The sequence below is a fragment of the Oryctolagus cuniculus genome, chromosome 5, assembly GCF_051225735.1.
Source record: "Oryctolagus cuniculus isolate XC-2025 breed Fujian yellow rabbit chromosome 5, ASM5122573v1, whole genome shotgun sequence".
NCBI lineage: Eukaryota > Metazoa > Chordata > Mammalia > Lagomorpha > Leporidae > Oryctolagus > Oryctolagus cuniculus.
Genome location: NC_142871.1, coordinates 65,698,798 through 65,719,116, shown reverse-complemented (window position 1 = coordinate 65,719,116; position 20,319 = coordinate 65,698,798). Strand labels below are relative to the sequence as shown.

General features: G+C 49.4%; 1 protein-coding gene across 4 annotated transcripts in view; it reads right to left on the bottom strand.

Annotated features, from left to right (window-relative positions):
- Positions 1-20,095, bottom strand: part of PREP (prolyl endopeptidase) — a 127,993-nt gene extending 107,898 nt beyond the window's left edge. Inside the window, exons 1-2 of one of the 4 annotated variants that reach the window (XM_089332808.1) lie at positions 19,960-20,095; positions 13,524-13,598 (exon numbers count right to left, since the gene is read on the bottom strand). In XM_089332808.1, coding sequence (XP_089188934.1) covers positions 13,524-13,598; positions 19,960-20,043 — 159 coding nt within the window. In that variant the 5' untranslated portion in view covers positions 20,044-20,095. Of the gene's footprint in view, positions 1-13,523; positions 13,599-14,125; positions 14,265-17,148; positions 17,262-18,943; positions 19,198-19,959 lie in introns of those variants that run through there. The other 3 variants (XM_017345303.4, XM_089332810.1, XM_089332809.1) reach the window with 3 other exon arrangements.
- Between the last annotated feature and the right edge of the window lie 224 nt (positions 20,096-20,319).

Below are 20,319 nucleotides of genomic sequence, written 5' to 3'. Positions count from 1 at the left end.
AATCTCAAAGGAATACACAATTTTCTAAGAAATGTAAATGACTAAAAAAAGAAAAGAAGATTTGAACATAGCCAAAACCTTGAAACAAAGTTGTGGAAGGCACTGAGAATTACCTGCAACAAGAGAACTGGTGCCAGCTAGGTCTAAAGATGAGGCCTTCTCAAGGGCAGGGGTACGGACAATTTCTGTGCTATTGAAGCTGTTCACTAACAAGTACAATGGCGGGCAATTAAGTACTTACTGTGTGTCCGCCACTTCGCTGAATGACTGAAAAACACTATCATTCAATGTTCACAACTGTATATAGGAAGTGGTTTTTCTCCAAATTATAAATCAGAAAAATCAATGTTTAAAGAGACTAAAAATACAACCTAGATGATAGCATCTAGTCAAATCATGGAGCTAAGAGTCAAACTTAGCTTTCCACCTCTAACTTTCTCATTTTATGACTTTACGACTGCTTCCCATGAAGAAGAAGATCTCTGAGGGGCCTTCTTAGTTGCTGGAGGGAATGGGGGTAGAAAGAAGAGTCCGGAAGATGGAAGACAAGTTCCAATGCTATTGAATGCTTAGCTCAGGGGCAATGCACGTCTGACCCAGGGCAAGATTTGGAGACAGGACCAGAGCTCCAGGGAATTAGTCATGTGCTACCTAATGACATTTCAGTCAATGGCTGACTGTACATATGATGGTCCCATTGATTGTTATCACCTAGTGATGTCACAGTTGTCTTAGCTTGTGCAGGACCAACACTCTGTGATATTCTCCCAAGGAAATCAACTAACGGCACACTCCTTGGAACATCTGCCTGTGCATGTGGATGACAACATGGAGCTGATTTACAAGGTCAAAGCCTCCAGGCAAGTCCAGAGTCCTTTTAAAAAATGTTTGTTTATTTCCAACGTATCTGAACAATAGAGACAGAGAAAGATCGTCTATCAGTTAGTTCCCTGTCCAAATGCCTGTATCAGACCAAAGTCAGGAGCCCAGAACTTAATCCAGGTCTCCTATGTGGGTGGCAGGGATCCAAGCACTTGCGTCTTCACCTGCTGCCTCCCAAGGTGCACATTAGTAGGAAGCTGGGTTGGAAGTGGCGTAGCCAGGACTCAGACTGAGCAGGCACTCCAATATGGGATGCGGGCATTCCAAGAGGCCACCTAACCACTGCACCAAATGCCCACTGTCCAGAAGCATTTATTATGACATGTGCCCTGGCTTTCCTCAATGAGGAAAAACAGAACCAAAACCTCTGTCTCTTTAACTCACAGACATGCCATAAACAATAGTGAAGCATTCAACTTGACTTTCGGCTCCTACATGGCAGCTACCAACAATGGGTCCTAGAGATCAAGTTATTACCATTGGCTAATGCCTACACATTTTTGAGGGGAGCTTCCCCATACTTCCCACACCCCAAGAATTATCTCGTGGGTGGGGCAGGATCAGCGATTTCTACTGAAATCCAATGCCCCAGGGGTGGAGATCACACCTTTTATGTTTTTAACATATGTCCCAGGTGACTTTGTTAGGTGAACACTTTCCCTCCTGGCTCTGGCAGAATGGGATCAAAGATGGATTTTTTTTTTTTTTTTTTTTTTGCCCCTAAGTATGGAGGGAAAAAGATAAAGGGGGAGGTGGAAGAAGTCAGAATTGTCTTAGTTCTCTAGTTGTTAGTTGTCTAACTTCCCAGAGACATGGGCCATGTGATGCCAGCATTTCTCATAGAAAAACTGTGGACTGTTGACACCAAAGCTATCTATGAAGAAAGTTACAGCAATGTGAAATGCACACAGACAACCTGAAGCATCTCTTCTAAAAGGGGGCTGCACTCCTAGCCCCTCCTAAGATGTGGTTCAGCTTCCTCTCAGCGCCGGCCCCCAACAGCCCAACCCAGAGCAGACCTGCCCATCTCTGGAAACATAAAGAACCCACCCCTTGGTTGTTTTTTTTTCCCTCCTGAGCAAGCTAGGACAGACAAGATTACAAATCCAGCATTTTGATGTGTTCTGTCTCAGCCCTCTGATTGTTAGCTGCCATTCTGTTGCTTTCTTTCTCCCCAAAAAGTGTGTTTAAGAGGTTGGACTGAAGCCAGTTTCTGGGTCGGCCTCTCTTGGAGCCCCACTCCTGGCTGCTGCAGTAGGTTTCTGACATAAATAAATCTTGCTTTGCTCTCTGCCTTGTCCACGTGGAAATCTCCCATGTGAGAACAAGAACCGAGGTCGCCTCTCTGCCGCCGTTTCACCTGTAACACTACCCGAGTGGGACAGAAAGGCCCCGTAGCTGTCCTGCCACTACAGATGCCAAAGAAGGTCCCTGGGGCTCCTCCCAAATGTCTTCTGCCACTGCCACAGCACGGTACATGTCTGGTACTCGGCCAAATCAAGATCTCTCTCCTGGGATGTGGCCAGTTGAGCAAGGAACAGACAGGCTGGATGACTGGAGGTCACTGATGGAATCAGCAGCAGTTGATGAAAAAGTAGAAATTCCTGACTCGAACCCTGGAAGTGTCTCGGTGCTGCCTGCTCCGAGCCTGGCCCTTGGTCCACGGCAGAAGCTGTGTTCACATCCTTGCCAGTGACTCCCTATTTGCCTAAAGCGGCCAGAATGAATTTCCGTTGTTTAAATCAAGAACACCAGTAATGAAACATGAGGAAGAAGATGGGAAAAGAAAAGTGAAACTTGTATTTACAGCAAAGGGAATGGCTAGGTACCAGCGACTTCCTCGTCCTTTTGATAATGAGCTCAGCCAAGATCAAAAGGAAGTCCTTCCCTAAACAAGCATTTCAAGTGTGGATTTGTGAGAAGTAGATTTTACAAACTGTAATAAGGTTAAACAGCCACAGGAGGCAATGAGCTGTTTAAGATCTAAGAAGTCTTGGAGGTCACGATAACATGTGGTACTCTATGTACATAAAGCAACCCCCATCCACAAGAGAAGGGATGACATCCAGCAGTAATCCCAACCCAGATTCTCACAGGAAACGCTAATAAATGGGTGGAGGGGCGTTTCACAGGCCTGCTCTGCCAGTGGGCTTCACAGGATACCAATTACAAGGGATGCCACCAAGCAGCTCTGAGGTCGCTCTGGCCTGGTTTAATCACCACAACTTAGAACAATGACACTATACTGACAACTCACGGGTCCATTGAGAAAACATCGACACTTACGATGTATTGCTTTGTGACCATTTGGAACCCAAAAGGAAAACCTGCTTTAGTTTTGTGGATGAAAATAAAAAGAGGTAAGAGTCTTTAGAGCCCAGTAGTGCACCTGAGAAATGAGGGGACCAGAGGAGGAAGGTCCAGACCCCACGCTGCTGAAGCACAGGTGCCCACACAGCATCATCTTCATGGGTCTGGAGCCTGGCTTCTCTGCCGTGTATGTAAAATGAATTTTCACGTATGTTTCATTTTTTTAAACATTTATTTTATTTTTATTTTATTCATTTGGAAGGCAGAGTTAGAGAGAGAGAAGGAAAGAGACAAAAAGAGAGATCTTCCACCCACTGAGTCACTCCCCAAATGGCCACAATGGCTGAAGCAGGGCCAGTCCAAAGCCAGGAACCTGGGGCTTCACCCTGGTCTCCCACATGGGTGCAAAGACACAAGTACTGGGGCCACTCCCCACTGCTTTCCCAGATGCATTAGCAGGGGGCTGAATTGGAAGTAGAGCAGCAAGGACTCGAAGCAGTGCCACATGAGATGCCAGCATCGTAGGCAGCATGCATTCCCCCACGACACCACAGCACCAGCCCCAAGCACACATTTCCTTAAACCTTGGAGCTAAGTGAATGAACATGAATTTTATTCTTTTTTACTGATGAAGAAAATGAATCCCAGATGAGGTAGTTTGCTATGGTCAGAGATGAGGAAACCAGGAGACCAGGGGTTACAACTTGTCTTCTGGTCCTACCTGGCAAACATCCCACTCCTCCACTCTGCCTCGCAACAGAAGCAAAGTCTGGAGTGCCTAGAAACTCACAGCACAAAGGAACGCTCCACGGGGCGGAAACTCCCAGTGCGTGTGGTCTTCAAGGGATACTGGAAACCACAGCCGGCCGTCCTATCTGCAACTGCCCTAGGTGCTCGTTCCCAACAGCAAGCTTTAGCTGCTCTTTCAGCTCAGGTACTCAAGCACCTTTCCTGGCACTGGAAGCCCTGGAAGTAAGCTTCCTCTCCACTGCCATCTTTGGCCTGACAGCAGCGCAGTGGCCGCAGAGGAGATGCGGCCAAAGGAACCCCAGCTCAGCCAGCTCCTCACCATCCTTCCCGGCTTTGGCTCTGGATCCACGTGGCCCAGATAGACTTGGGCCAGATTAACACCAGAAGAGAGCAGAAACTACTCACGTTACACGCTTTTAAAGAAAAAAAAGAGGGCCGGTGCCATGGCTCAACAGGCTAATCCTCTGCCTTGTGGTGCCGGCACACCGGATTCTAGTCCCGGTCGGGGCGCCGGATTCTGACCCGGTTGCCGCTCTTCCAGGCCAGCTCTCTGCTGTGGCCAGGGAGTGCAGTGGAGGATGGCCCAAGTGCTTGGGCCCTGCACCCCATGGGAGACCAGGAGAAGCACCTGGCTCCTGGCTTCGGATCAGCGCGAGGCGCCGGCCGCAGTGCACCGGCCACTGGAGGGTGAACCAACGGAAAAGGAAGACCTGAAGACCTTTCTCTCTGTCTCTCTCTCTCTCACTGTCCACTCTGCCTGTCCAAAATAAAAAAAATAAAAAAATAAAAAAAAAAGAAAAGAAAGAAAAGTAGGAGCCAGCGCTGTGATGCAATAGGTTAATCCTCTGCTGCGGCGCCAGCATCCCATATGGACACTGGTTCTAGTCCCAGTTGCTCCTCCTCTTCCAATCCAGAATTCTGCTGTGGCCCAGGAAAGCAGTGGAAGATGGCTGAAGTCCTTGGGCCCCTGCACCTGCATGGAAGACTGGGAAGAAGCACTCGGCTCTTGGCTTCGATTGGCACAGCTCCAGCCCTTGCAGCCATTTGGGGGGTAAAACAGAACGAAGACCTTTCTGTCTCTCCCTCTCACTGTCTGTAATTCTACCTCTAAAATAAATAAAATAAATCTTTTAAAAAAAGTGAAATCAAGCAAATAAACCAAAACTGATTTCTAGATAGCCCAGGAAGGGCACCAGGGAGGGCGGTGTTTCCCTCTCACTTCTGTGACATTACAAAATCTACACAGAAACCCTAAGACACTGCCATATCCTAGAGATGATCAGAAGTCCTTCAAGATTTAAATCTCAGGGCAGGCCCTGTGGTGCAGCAGGTTAAGCCACAGCTTGGGATGCCTGTATCCCATTTTGTGGTGCCTGGCTTGAGTCCTGGCTACTTCATGTTTCTAATCCTTCTGCCTAGCTGCCTATGCACGTGTGTGGGTTCCTGTCACTCACGTGGGAGGCCTGGAGGGAGTTCCTGGCTCCTGACTTTGGCCTGGCCCAGCCCTGGATGTTGTGGCCATTTGGGGAATAAGTCAGCAGATGGATGATCTCCTTCCGTCTCTGTCTCTCCCTCTCTGTAACTCTGCCTTTCCAATAAACAAACCTTTGAAAGAAAATGAGATCCTTCCTGCAAGGCAAAGAACCATGCTGGGACAGGGGAAGGAGCCGACTTTCCGGGTTTCTCACCCTGCAAGGCTACAGGAATTCTGTTCACTCTACTTTTCCCAGCCCCTCATCATCAAGGGGAAGGGAGCTTCTACCTCTGACCGCTCAAAGGCAGAAAGGGAAGGGACAGCAAAACACATCCTAGAAAAGAAGACCTGTGGTGTAGATTACTTTGATCCTCTTGCAAAGAAATACAAGGAAGGAATGAACACACACTCGGTTGAGAGTTGTCCATGGGGCTGGCGCTGTGGTGCAGCAGGTTAAAGTTCTGGCCTGAAGTGCCAGCATCCCATATGGGTGCTGGTTCTAGTCCTGACTGCTCCTCTTCCAATCCAGCTCTCTGCTATGGCCTGGGAAAGCAGTAGAAAATGGCCCAAGTCCTTGAACCCCTGCACCCGCGTGGGAGACCTGGAAGAAGCTCCTGGCTCCTGGCTCCGGATTGGCTCAGCTCTAGCTGTTGCAGCCAATTGGGGAGTGAACCAGCGAATGGAAGACCTCTCTCTCTGACTCTACCTCTCTCTATTACTCTGTCATTCAAATAAATAAAAATAAATCTTAAAAAAAGTTGTCCCAACAGGAAATGGAGCTGTCCTTACTCTCATTTTGCCCAGGGCAGTTACTCACACACACTCTCTCTCTCTCTCTCTCTCTCTCTCTCACACACACACACACACACACACAGTAATAGATATACACAGCTCATGTTCAATATTTGGTTAACACAAGCACTCTGAGCCCCACGACAAAGTTGCTGTAAAAGTCAGACTTGACAATGAATTGCCATCAAGGTAGCCATGGCTTGCAAGGTGTATATTCTTCCTTTCTCTATCTCCCCTCAGTAACAACTTCTGCGATACTGAATGGAGAGAGTGAAGCTACAGTAAGACAGGGTGTGACAGGAAGATGGTGGTTACAGTGGAGTTGCTTGTATCCACACCTTGGGGTTGCAAACCCCAGCTAAAGAGGAGAAGAATTTCTCACCATCAGATAGGGAAGCGTAATGTGCACTGTGGACTGCCTGGCAGCGCATGGGTGCAGAGGGCACGGAGAAGAGATTCTAGTTTGGTACCCTCGGGGATGCAAAAAACACTGCCTCAAGCACTCATGCCCGGAGAGTCAATGCGGGCCGGAGGGAAAGAGCAGTGGCCTCGCCAGGGCACGCAGAAGTCTAATTTCCCTGGCTGTGATTTCTGAGTCTCTGGATTTGCCAACAGTGCCACGGCTGATCTTGAAGAGAATGGTCTACACATCATGTTACTGAAAGCGGTGACAAAAGAAGGAGATGTGCAGTTACACTGAGGGGGGCATAAGGAGAATGGTGTGGACAGGCAGATAACCCATGATAACAATAAGATCGGAGGGGCCAGCGCTGTGGCATAGTGGGTAAAGCCGCCTCCTGCAGTGCTGGCATCCCATATGGGCGCTGGTCCCCTTCTGATCCAGCTCCCTGCTAATGCTCCTGCGAAAGCAGAGGAAGATGACCCAAGTCCTTGGGCCCTTGCATCTGTGTGGGAGACCCAGCTGAAGTTCCTGGCTTTGGATTGCATTAGCTCCAGCTGTTGTGGCCATTTGGGGAATGAACCAATGGATGGAAGATATCTCTGTGTAAGTTTGCCTTTCAAGTAAATAAAGGAATCTTTAAATTAAGGACACAAGTGCAGAGGTCAGGAGACTGACCAAGAGGGAGAGAGAAGCTGGGAAGAGCCAAAGTGAGGTGTGGGATTTGGGGCTCACTGCTTTGTTTGCCATGGGAAATAAGCACACCGAGCGGAGGGAACTTGAGAATGGTGACAATTAGGAAGTCCGGGGCATGCACGTAAATGCCAGTGGAGGGCAGCTGGGGGAGCGCAGCCTTGTTAGCCGATCAGAGGACTGAATCATCTCAACATCAGGAAGCATCATTCTACAAGTGGAAATGCCCGCTAAGCGAGCAGCCTGGGCTCACTGGCTGTGGACCTGAAATCACACTTGGCGAGTGCACGTCTCCTTCTCTGGCACTGCGTGTTAGAAGTGCCCCTGCTCATCCTGATGTGCCACGGACACCAGTGCGATTTCACCGCAGCTCACGTGCTTCACGGGCACAGCTCTTCCTCTCCCTTCCAGCAGGCTGCGAGTCGGTATTTCCATGCTGATGCCCCAGAACAGATCTCACCCAGGTCTTTTTACATGGCGATCATTTGGAGCACTGTGATTTTGAACTCTCTCAGTATGCCACCACCAGCCGTTTTCCGGTCACAAGCAATCTTTACAGCCCAACCTGCTCACAGGTTCACACTGTGTCATCAGGCAGAGGTGGTGGTGCTTAATGATTCCTCTGTTGTTGATAATGATTCTTTTCCATGTTTCATTACTGCAATCCCCAACGTAGCCCTTGTCTGGGTCTCTGCATTTCTGACAGTGCCGTTACTATTGTTCTGGGAGGCCTGATATGGCCTCTTCATGTTCAAGTGCCTGCTCTTTGTTGCTGCTGTCAAATGGGTCCTATTTTCATTATTGATGGAACACGCAAGTGCTGCTGACTTGCCGCTCATTTTGTACCCACCCACCTCACTTTCATTCTCATGGTTGCTTCTTTCAGGTTTCCTAGACATATGCTCATATAATCTGTAGTTAATGATGCTTCTGTTTTCTACCAAATTCCGAGTCAAATTTTATTACACTGGTCAAAGCTTTGCAAACCATATAAAAACAGTGACAAAGATTCTAGTGTCTACGTTATTCCTTTGAATGATGTTTGTCATCTTGTTCAAGCATTAGTCCTTTTCATTTTGCATTTTATTTTTAATGTCAACTAGGATACTTACATGGCTCCATTTAGTATATTAATATTAAACAGCTGTTAACATTATGTGATTAAATTCTGCTCTTTAAAAAAAATCTATCTTTAATTTAACTTGTATTCTTTACATCTATAGTCACAAGAGAGGTTGGTCCAGATGTTCATTGTCTAGAGTAGTATTCACGAGCCATAAGCAGCTCTGAGCACCTGAAATGTGCCTGGTCTGAAATGACAGGTGCTGTACATGTTAAAGACACTCAGAATTTCGAAAACTTAGCTTGTGAAAAAAGAATGTGCAGTATGTTAATATATTGACTACACATTTACATTGGTTACGTATAGTGGATAGAATAACACACTAGTGAAGTTAATGCCACCTCTCGCTTCCTTCTTTCCTTTCCTCCTCTATTCATCTGTGAGCCAGGGAGACAGAGACAAAGTGAGCTCCCATCCACTGGTTCAATCTCCAAATGCCCACAGCCAGGGCAGGGCCAGGGCCAAAGCTAGGAGCCTAGAGGAACCTATGTATCTTTTTACTTTTTTAATGTGGCAGTTGGAAAAGTGTAAATTACTGGGCATGATCTACTGTTTCTTCTTCTTCTTTTTTTTTTTTTTTTTAATTTGAAAAGCAGTTACAGAGAGAGAGATAAGAGACAGAGAGAGAGAGAAGTCTTCCATTCCATCTTCTGGTTCACTCCCCAGTGGCCATAACAGCCAGGACTGGGCCAGGTTGAAGCCAAGAGCCAGGAGCTTCTTCTGGGTCTCTCATTTGGGTGCAGGGGCCCATGCACTTGGGCCATCCTCTGCTGCTTTCCCAGACACATTAGCTGAGAGCTGGATTGATACTGGAGTAGCCGGGACACAAACTGGCACCCATATAGGATGCTGGCCCTGCAGGCAGTGGCTTACCCTCCTGCAGCACGATGCAGACTCCTACTGTTTCCTCTTTACAAAACATTTCTGTTGGATTTTTCCATGGCAGAGGATTTGCTTCAGAGGATCAACTGAATTGTGTGTGATCTACAATCTAGAACATCTGCTATCAAACAGGGTTATGTGGGCCTTGAAATCTACCCCCACAATCTGCTCCACCCCTGATTTTTAGAGTTTTATGGGTTAAGTCTATTCTGATATTCTTTTATAAAGAATACCAGGGCCAGGTACTGCAGAATTGGATAACCTGTACTAAAGACTAGATGAAACAAAAGACCGACGGCATTTCAGACCATGGTGTAAAAGAGCCACAGATGTTTCCCACTTTTTTTGTGGAGAATGTAACAGGCAGCATTCTCTTTGTCTTGGAGACTTTGTCAAGATCCTCATTTTTACATCAAGGTATGGCTGATACACTTTATGGATATGCTTGCTTCCAATTACAAGTAGAAAAGGTTTGTGCTACTTTTCTGCTCATTAGAAAAACATGCCAGTAATTACTTTTGGTCTGAGACCAAATTTTAACCCATTAGATCCCAGAAGATAAACTAGCAATGTCAATAACAAGGCTATATGATGTATGGAAGACACTGAGGGAAGGCACAGAAGGCACACTCCAACACCTGAGTCATGCTGTTGGGTTAAGGCAGGAGCAGGTGTGGCCCAGGGTCCAGGTGCAAGGCCTACCCAACCTCCTGGCAAACACAGACATGAATAAATTCCTATAGCCTCCACCTTCAAAGCTATTAAAACCCTTATTCAGTTTTTAGAGTGATTCCATCCCTGGCTACACAGTGACTCACTAAGAGTCCATGGACAGGTACCCCAACTTCTTAATCTATTTTAGAGTGTAAGAATAAAATGAGATAGGGCATGCAAAGCTCCTAAAACAGTGCCTGGCACACAGTAAGCATCTAATAAATGCACACTACAAAAACAACAATGCATACTGTAATGCCACTGGCTTCTATGAAGTGGTGACTGTCAGATCACTAATTAGCAAAGTTCCATCCCCTAATTGGAGGCTTCACATCCACTAATAAGTGGCTCATCATCCACAGAACCAGTCATTACCAATTAAGGCACAGCAATGCTAGTGTTGTTAATACCTAAAATGTGGGTCACTTTGACATTGCTGAATCACTCAATCATCATCAAAGGCTGAAGAAATCCAGGTTTTACCCAATCCCTCAGGCAAAGAAATCACCATAGAGACTGTTCTCGGGATGGTTTTCCGAGAGATACACAGGAAATTCGTTCTCTTCTCTGGTATGTTCCCTCCATCACAGGTTAGGTGCTGCCTTTGAGTCTCTACTCCCAGGCTCCACCCCTATCTCAGCTCAGACCTGTGCTGCTGATCAGGGTCAAGGGGGCAGGGAAGGGTGAGGCAGCAACCCCATGCCAGCTCCTAGCTCCTCCCAGTCTTAGCTGGACACCAACTTCCACCACTCCTAAAAAGATGCTCACCAGTTTCTTACATTGCAATCTATGCCCATCCACCTCTATAACCCAATGCTTAAAAGAAAAATGAAAACCTGAGTACCATTGTTACCCAGGAGACGTTTTGCTTTCTTGCACTAGGAGAGAATGCAGGATTGCAGACAGGTGAAAACCATGAGAAAGCCTCAAAGTGGCGGAGTCTCAGCTGACAAGCCAGTGCAAGGGACCATGGGAAAGACAGCCATGGGATTCACTGCAGTGGGAGCCCATCTCTTCTTGCTCCCACTTCTGCTCCTCCTTACACCACAGCACCCAGCTTGGCTCTCCACCCCAGACTCTCCCTGTTGAGGTGCGGAGAATGCCAATCCCACTAGCCAGGTCCACGTTAGAGAGGGATGCTTTCTGGGCAAAACCGAATGGCCTTGGAAATCTGAAACAGATCTCCAGATCTATATGATGGCAGGGGACCCACAACACAGGAACAGCTAAGACACAGGCTCTGGAAGGGGCATGAACTTTTTTTTTTTGGCCGGGGGGAGAAATGTACTCTGGTTCAAAAGAAGCTCAGTTAAACTATCTGGAATGGTGGGACATATTAGGAACTGTGTATGTGGGGCCTGCATTGTGGCACAGCTGGTTAAGCTGCCCCTCTGTGATGCTCGTGTCCTGTATAAGCCAATGGTTTGAGACCTGGCAGCTTCACTTCTGATCCACTCCCCTGCTAATGCCCCTGGAAAAGCACCAGAAGATGGCCCAAGTGCTTTTCCCCTGCCACCTGCATCAGAGACCCGGATTGAGTTCTAGGCTCCTGGTTTCAGCCTGGTACACCTCTGGCTGTTGCAGCTATTTGGGGGAGTGAATCAGTGGATGGAAGATCTCTCTGTCTCTCCATCCCTCTTTGCAACTCTTTCAAATACATAAATCTTTTTTAAAAGGAGTCTTAAAAAAAATAGAAACTGTATACATGTTTTGTGTACTAAGTAACATGTAGTACAGTTTATAAGTGTCAAACAATTGAGGGAGAATTTGAGAAAGACTAGTCTCCTAGTAAACCTAATTAACTACATAGAGTATCCATAAATGACAAGTCCCATAAACCCCGGGGAGGAAAAAGTGTCCACGGGCCACAGCACTTAAGGACAGTTTCATTAACATAATGAGACTTCACCCAGGCCCTGGAAATGCTATGTGGTTCTCCTTAGGAATAGAGGAAATTCATGCTCTTAGAAAGAGCAAAGCCCAGAGCTGTGGCGTCAGCATCCCATATGGTCACTGGTTCATGTCCTGGCTGCTCCTCTTGCAATCCAGCTTTCTGCTTGTGGCCTGGGAAAGCAGTAGAAGATGGTCCAAGTGCTTGGGCCCCTGCATCCATGTGGGAGACCTAGAAGAAGCTCCTGGCTTCAGATCAGCCCAGCTCCAGCCGTTGTGGCCATCTGGGGAGTGAACCAGCAGATGGAAGACCTTTCTCTCTGTCTCTCCCTCTCTCTATCTGTAACTCTGCCTCTCAAATAAATCGATAAAAATCTTTTTTCTTTTTTTGACAGATAGAGTTAGACAGTGAGAGTGAGAGTGAGAGTGAGAGTGAGAGAGAGAGAGAGAGAGAGAGGGAGAGAGAAAGGTCTTCCTTCCGTTGGTTCACCCCCAAATGGCCGCTACGGCCAGTGCTGCGCTGATCCGAAGCCAAGAGCCAGGTGCTTCCTCCTGGTCTCCCACGCGGGTGCAGGGCCCAAGGACCTGGGCCATCCTTCACTGCCCTCCCAGGCCATAGCAGAGAACTGGCCTGGAAGAGGAGCAACCGGGACTAGAACCCGGGTGCTGGCGCTGCAGGGGGAGGGTTAGCCTAGTGAGCCGCAGCGCCAGCCAATCAATAAAATCTTTAAAACAGAAAAAAAAAAAAAATCACAGAGCAGAAAATTCTCCCTTCCAGCCCCTTACTATTGTGTTCATGGTATCTCCCCTGGCAGGTAAGTATGGATCCTTTTTTTTTTTTTTATTTGACAGAGTTAGACAGTGAGAAAGAGAGAGAAAGGTCTTCCTTCCATTTGTTCACCCCCAAATGGCTGCTACAGCCAGTGCTGCACCAATCCAAAGCCAAGAGCCAGGTGCTTCCTCCTGGTCTCCCACGAGGGTGCAGGCACCCAAGCACTTAGGCCATCCTCCACTGCCTTCCCAGGCAAAAGCAGAGAGCTGGACTGGAAGAGGAGCAACTGGGATAAGAACCTGGCGCCCATATGGGATGCTGGCGCCGTAGGCAGAGGATTAACCAAGTGAGCCATGGCACCAGCCCCATGGGTCTCTTACTTTTAACAAATACAAGCAAGTTCTTACATTTGTAACCGTTTTGTTTGATTGTTGATGTCATAAAGCCATAAGTAATCCAAGACTAGAATTCTATTTTCAAGGTCTGATATTTGATATGTAAAACTTTCTTTCCAAAAGAAATGGGACAATTTTCTCATATGTTTCTCTGTTAAAAATCAGTTTTCGTTCTTTCTGATATTTTCATTTCACATAGTTGGTTCATTATATCACTTTGAGCCACAAACATCATTCAAGACAGTGATACAGTTTTCCCTGGGAGCTAAATGTTTTTGTCTTTTCCTAGGAATCACGTGACAAAACCTGATTGTACCAACAGAGGTCCCACCATCCCACAGCAGAACACACAGGAAGAATGGGGAGGAAAAGCTAGCATTACTGGGATCCAGAGTTCAGCACCGGCTATTGAGGTGACTTATCTTATATTGAAAAATCAATATTACCTTCGTCTGCTCGCTATCTGGGTCCTCAAGCCAAACGTAAGGGTCACAGATTTTATGTCCATGGTAATCTTGCACCTGCAAAACACAGAATAAGCTATTAGATCATATTGACTCTACCCTCCTTTAAAATGAGTACCTTCTGAAGGCGATGGAGGAATAAAAAAGGGACAGGCGAAATTGTACTAATTGGCTTGCTTGCAACACATCTGCCCAAATTACCACAGGGAACCCAAGCTGGCAGGTTCACTCCGAGAAAAGAATGTTTTAGCTGGGGAGGGGAGGGAGATGAAAGGTCACCAGAGGAAAGGGCTCTGTGTGCAGGCCCCAAAACAAAGGCCGGCCACTGCGCTACAGAAACTGCGAGGTACTGAGTGACAGCATGCAGTGGGCACGGGAGAGGGGCACCATGCTGCCCGTCCTGGCCAGCCTGCCACTGCGCAGAACCACAGGAGCGTCTCCCTGCCCCACAGCTTGCCATCAGCTTTGAAGTGTAAACTGCCAAAAAGCAAGTTCCTAATGCGTGGGGTGATGATTCTGAGAAGCCGACTGAAATGCAATGAAAAAACCTCTTTAAATGACAGCCCTCTTCGTGTTCTACCTACTCGGAGTGAAATGCTTCCTTTCGCGGTTTACAAAAAGCAAGAACAAAGGCAGCCCCCACTTAGACTCCTGCTATTCGAAGACATGAAGTTGCCTGGTGTGAGCAGAGCCAGGCTGAGGGGCAGCCTCGCACCTGGAGGTGCAGGATGCTTCTGCAAAGCACAAGTACCTGGGCCCAGCCGCAGGAGTTCCCAGGAGCAAATGGGGCTGCTTTTCACCACTCCCACCTGTCTGTGCCTAAGTAGCCTGCCCAGACCATACCACTCCAGGCCATCCAGGTTAACCCAATTAACTGAGACCAGGCCCTGAGCACTTCTGACTTTCTGGCTAGGGCACCTTGCTGTCAGGAGGATCGCTTCTCTCCCAGCTGAAGTTTTAGCCCTGGGTTTTGCTCTGTAATACCAGAAGGTGAGGGCCATTATTGAAGTAGCACAAACACCCTCCTGCAAAGGGAAAGTCTGGGGACTGGAGTTACGGCAAAGTGGGTAAAGCTGCTGCCTGGTGCACCAGCATCCCATATGGACACCGGTTCGAGTCCCAGCTGCTCCACTTCTGATCTAGCTCCTTGCTATTGCACCTGGGAAAGTAGCAGAGGCTAGTCCAAATACCTGAGTCCCTGCCGCCCATGTGAAGACCAGGATGGGGTTCCTGGCTCTTGGATTTGGCTCTGCCCAGACCTGGCTGTTGTAGGCATTTGGAGAGAAAACCAATGAATCTGATCTCTCTCTCCCTCTGCCTTTCAAATAAATAAATAAACCTTTAAAAGCAAAAAAGATAGCATGTGATGGAGTGTCAACCAAAATCCACTCCCAAAGAGTCTTCATAAAATTGTCTATTGTCAATCCTTACCTCTAAATTTTAGCAGAATCGCACCCCTGAATGGAAGCATTTGATCTTTCCTTCCCATCTGCAAGTCTTTTATGTTTTACCCTCCATGAAGTGGTTATCAAATGTTTAAAATAACTACTTTCTTCCCATGGCAATAAGAAATCAGAACAGTGTCAAGTTGTAAAGGATCTTCCAATCCAATATTCTTAGGAGCAATGGCAGGCACAAAATGGTGGCAACAGGCCCAGGCCACACCAAGTTCAGAGCCAGATCTGGGATTAAAAGAGTCAGCCACCCACTGTCCCCAAATATCCTTCAGTGAAGACAGACCAGACCCTTGAAAAGTGTCCCTGGATCATGATGTTACTAAAACCCAGGCATCTCCAGACACATAAGAAGAAAACATAAACTGGAAATCATGTTAGTTATATAACTAAGCAAAGCCGTCGCCCAGTGCTGGATGAACTCAAGGTGATGAATATTCCTGGAATATCCACAGTTTCATAAGAGAACAGTTGATACCCTCCTTGTATAAATGACAAAACGTAATTCAGAGAAGTTAATAAAGGCAGGGGCTGGCTCTGTGGCCCAGCGGGTGAAGCCACTGCTTGTACACCAGCATCCTATTCTGGATGGCCAGTTTGAGTCCCAGCTGCTCACTGCTCCACTTCTGATCCAGTTCCCTGCTAATGAGCCTGAGAAAGCAACAGATGATAGCCCAAATAGCTGGTCCCTGCCACCCATGTGGGAGACTCGCTTGGAATTCCAGACACCTGGCTTTGGCTTGGCCTGGCCTAGCCCTGGCAGCTTCAGCTATTTGGGGAATGAACCAGCAGAGAGAAAATCTTTCTCTCTCTCTCTCTCTCTTCCCCCCTCCCATCCCCGAGTATGTGACTCTGCCTTTGAAATAAATCTTAAAAAAAGAAAGTTAATAGGGGTAAAGGCCAACAGATTTACTGTGCACTTGGAGGTTACCGTGAGTCAAACATTGTGCTATGGATTCCACCCCCATTAACCTGCCTGATCCTCACTATTATCACTGACACATTTTCCAGATGAGGAAAGTGAAGCTGGAGTGAGCTACAGCAACTGGCAGAGGTCTGAGGGTTAATAAGCAGGAGGGCTGTTGTCACCCACCTGTAGCTAATCCCAAAGCCCGTGGACTTGGCAGGTGCAGAAGGGCAGGACAGCAGGGCTTTCTCAGGACCCGGTGCTCTGTACACCAAGCTGCCTCCTGCGCGGGGCTTGCCCATACCTTCCCAAATCTAGTGCTGTCATCGACAGGAGGTTGGGGACAGTAACTGACCAGACGTGTTTAACCAGGACAAGAAACTGATTCTCTAGGACAACCCTAGGAGCCACAACACTGCCCCCCAACACACACATAATTTTTTTGATTTTTGAGAATATACTGGACAAATGGGATGATCTCATCACCAGTCTTTGAAAGCAAATCATATAGTATTTATATCTTCCATCTGGTTGAAATTTGCAAACCATTCCTTATCTCCCCAAGAGGCTTTAAAAAGAAGGCCCCGATAAGGCACTGGACCACTCAATTCTGCTCCACATTCTATTGTACGGTTCCCCTGGCCTGCCCACTGCCCTCGGGATACAGTGTAGATTCAAACACACAGCAGGCAGGACCCAGCAACCTGGCTCCGCTTCACTGTCCAGCTGCTCCAAGCGTGTCCAGTTAAGTGTGCTCTGGTCATGGCGGCCCTCCTGCCACCCTACAAACAAATGCGGTTCCAGGCAACTATGGCTTCATTTTAGCTCCAGGGCCAGGAATGTGCTTTCTCCCTTATCTACCTGGCCACCTCCCAGGTTCAACTCAAATCCCCAGCTCCTGATGGGGAACCAGTCCTCCACTCACTCCAACACTCTTCTCCCAGGCTGAGAGGCCCCTGCAGCGGGCCTGGATTTCCTGACAACGCCACCGCTTGAGGATGGTCATCGGCCCTGCAAAAGGCAATGTCATGGACTCCAGATTTCTGCTCAAGAGGGCAGAAATCCACCAAAAACGGTTCATGTCCCAACAACCCAGCTCAGCAGCAAACTGCTGCACATGTGGCAGAAAAACACACGCATGTGAAAGACAGAGAGCTACAGCAGTCTCCCTCCAGCACAGGTGGCGGAGAAACAGCCCCAGCCCAGACATCAAAGGCTACAATCTGAGCAAATGCCCAAGTCAAACCTAAATTCTGAAGCAGGAGAAAGATGTCCTCACAGAAGCCATCAGGGCTGGGCTAAGTCCACCGCTGCAGCCACAGAGGAGGACCCAGGCTGGACCAGAGCTCTGTTGCCTTGGCCACGAGGCTGAGGGTTGTCATGAGTTGTCTGATGATAAGCAGCGAGAGAGTACTAAAACCTACAGTACGCCCTGCTGAGTTAATTATCTGCAAGCTTTTAGATCTCTTCATAAAATTCCCACCCTCTCAGCAACTGTAAACACAGACAAATGAACTGTAGGATGGTGGTCCCCAAAGGCGGGAACTTCAGCCATCCTCTGCAAAAGCAACAACAAACAAAAACCTAAACTTGCATGCACCAAGCCACGGATAGGTAGCTCTTCATGTTTTATCCCATCCTGAAAACTAAGGACCTTAAGAACCAGAACCAAGAATGCCAGGCGCCTGGCATGGCACACTTTGAGCTAGTCTACCAGGTGGATCAGTGCATGGGTGACAAACTCTCACTGCAGAAGCCAGTACACCGGCAATAGTCCACACACACCAGCAAAGGTCAGGGGTCTGACGAAAGTCACCCAGCGAGGGACACACCAGAACCAGCACTCAGGCCTTTCTTAGCTCTGTCCTTTCCACCCTGGCAGCCTTGGTTTATCCTCACACAAAGCAAACAACCCTTTGCAACACGGAAATGCAAGGTCTTGGGTTTGCAGGATACATCTAACAAGCAAGCAGCTGAACAGAGGGTGACAACATGGTCACCAAATGGCCACTGTCCAAGGAGGCCCAGGCATGCATCAGTGCCACCTGCAAGTTCTCACTTGCAACAGTCCTTTACCCACAATCCTCAGGGAGCACTGTCTACTCCAGCGTGAGATGTTTCTTAAAGTACAGGCTTTCTGGCATAAACCGAGTCAACGAAAACAGGGGCCATCAGGAGTGTATCAGGAGAGAGTATTTTTATTCCGAGTCTATTTTAAGCCATCGGAGAAATCTGGCTATCAGGAAGAGAGGATCATGGCCACACACTTGGATTCTGCCCAGGTCTCCAAATGCCAATCTAATTTCTGCCCAGAATTCCACCCACTGGACCTCAACACTTAGCTGGAGTTCAGCCCCAGCTGAGGCTAATGGTTAACTCCGCCGCTGGGCAAAACGTGCTCATTCTGAAAAGGCCATGCCTTCTTCCTTCCTCTTAGCCTCTACCAACTCCTTCTCTCGTGCGAGAAAACTTGGACCCGCGCGGTCAACCCCGCGGGGTCAACCCCGCAGGGTCACGGCTGCGCCTCCCCCCAGGCCTCTGCCCTCCTCCTCCGCACCCCAGCAACCAACGCCCAGCCGCTGGCCTGGGGCCGAGGAGGCGTTCCACACGCGTTTTAAGCCAGAATGAATGAGCTGCCACTCTAAGGACTTCAACATGGTCGAGTTTGAAAAGTTTGCTTTTGGCGTTCCATTTTTACATCACACAACGCCCGGCGTGGACACTTTCTCCTACCGCCAAGACGCAGGGACACCTCCGGTGCTCCCCCTCTCCGAAGACACCCGTGCCTAGCCGGCGTCTGCCCTTGACCCCAATGATTTTAGGAAGCGGCCGAGAGCCGCATACCCACAAGGCTCCTTCGCCTGCAGACGGGCCAGGGCCGACCAGCCCGGGTCCCAGTGCAGGGGAGGAGCCGCGCGCCCCCGGCCCGCTTCTCGCAAACAAAGGCCGAGGGGGAGGGGACGGGAGGGGCGCGGGGCTGCGAGCCCCGGGCGGGGCTGACCGGCAGGCGCGGCACGCGCGGGCGCGGGCTGGGTACTCACCGCCGTCTCATCGCGGTACACGTCGGGGTACTGGAAGGACAGCATGGCTCGGGCGGGCCGGGGGCAGCGTGGGGCGCGCGGGCTCTGGGAGTGGACGCGAACGGGCCGAAGCAGAGGCGCGGGCGGCGGGCGAGCGGCCGAGCTGGGGGTGGTGGTGGCGGCGGCGGCGGCGGCAGGCGGCTCTCGGGCAGGGCTCGCACGACCCGACAGGCGGCACGGCAGCGAGGATGTGCGAGAAAGCAGGAAGCAGCTGTCGGCGAGGCCCGGAGCCCCTCCCCGGCGGGCGGGCCCAGCGGCGGCAAGAGGGAGCGGGCGGCGCTGTGCGTGCGCCAGGCTGGGCGCACAGCTCCCTCTGCAGGAGCGCCGGCCGCGCCCACGCCAACCGGGCGCACGGAGGAGCACGCCGGCGGCGCGCGGCGCCCGCACACGGCCGACCGCGCCAGCCGCGCCTCCCCACGCCGGTCGCCGAGGACCCTCTTGGCCACCGTGTCGGGGCCCGGCGAATGAACCGCGGGCGGCGGTGATTAATGAAACGATTCCCCTGCGTTCCACAACCTGCAGGTTCCCGGGATGTGCAGGGGCGGCCAGGGGAGACCTTGCCGCTCCCCAGCCGTGGGGGCGGAGGGCTTGGGGTAGCTTAATTTGCACTGCCTGGGACTCTTAAGAGGGAAGACTTAAGAGGGAAGAAGTAATAGGGGTCACCATGACCGAAAAGGAAACACGTCTCCCTTCACCGCAGCACCCCTAGTGGACACTGAGTGGTTCGGCGTCGTGGTTGGGGAGGACACTTGAGGAATTCGAAGGACAATACCGGAGCCCTTATTTGAAATTTGCTGTTAGAGAGGGGACTAGGGTGGGAGGACTGGTAATCGTCTAGAATCTTGGATTCCTCCTGCTGGTTCTTGTTTTCACCTCTTGTGTACCTGGGTGTTTACTGAACACCTACTGTTGGTCCTGTGCAGAAAAAAAAGGTAACAAGATGCTTGACCTCAACCCCATAAAAATGCAGCAGCTACCTGCCTCCACTCTTGAGCGGCGATCCAAGTCCTGGTCTTGCTTTCTGGGTCATCTGCAAAAGGCTTTTTGGTCCCAGTCAGCATTACTCCCGGGTGTGTTTCTTATCCCTGGCTTCCTCAGTGTCCTGGCAGAGGGCGTGGGCATGACCACAAAGTCCTTCACCTCGTGGTAAATACTGTGCACTTGGCTCTTCTGTTTATTTTCTGGCGTTGCCCCACTTCCACGCCTCTCCGGGAGCCTAGCGGTTTTTGTTTTAGGTGGGATGTCTAATAGGAACTTCTGCATCTGTTCCCATGCTTCCCAATTTGGGCCATCTGGAAACCCTCAGATCTGGGAAAACTCACGCTATTGATGTGGAA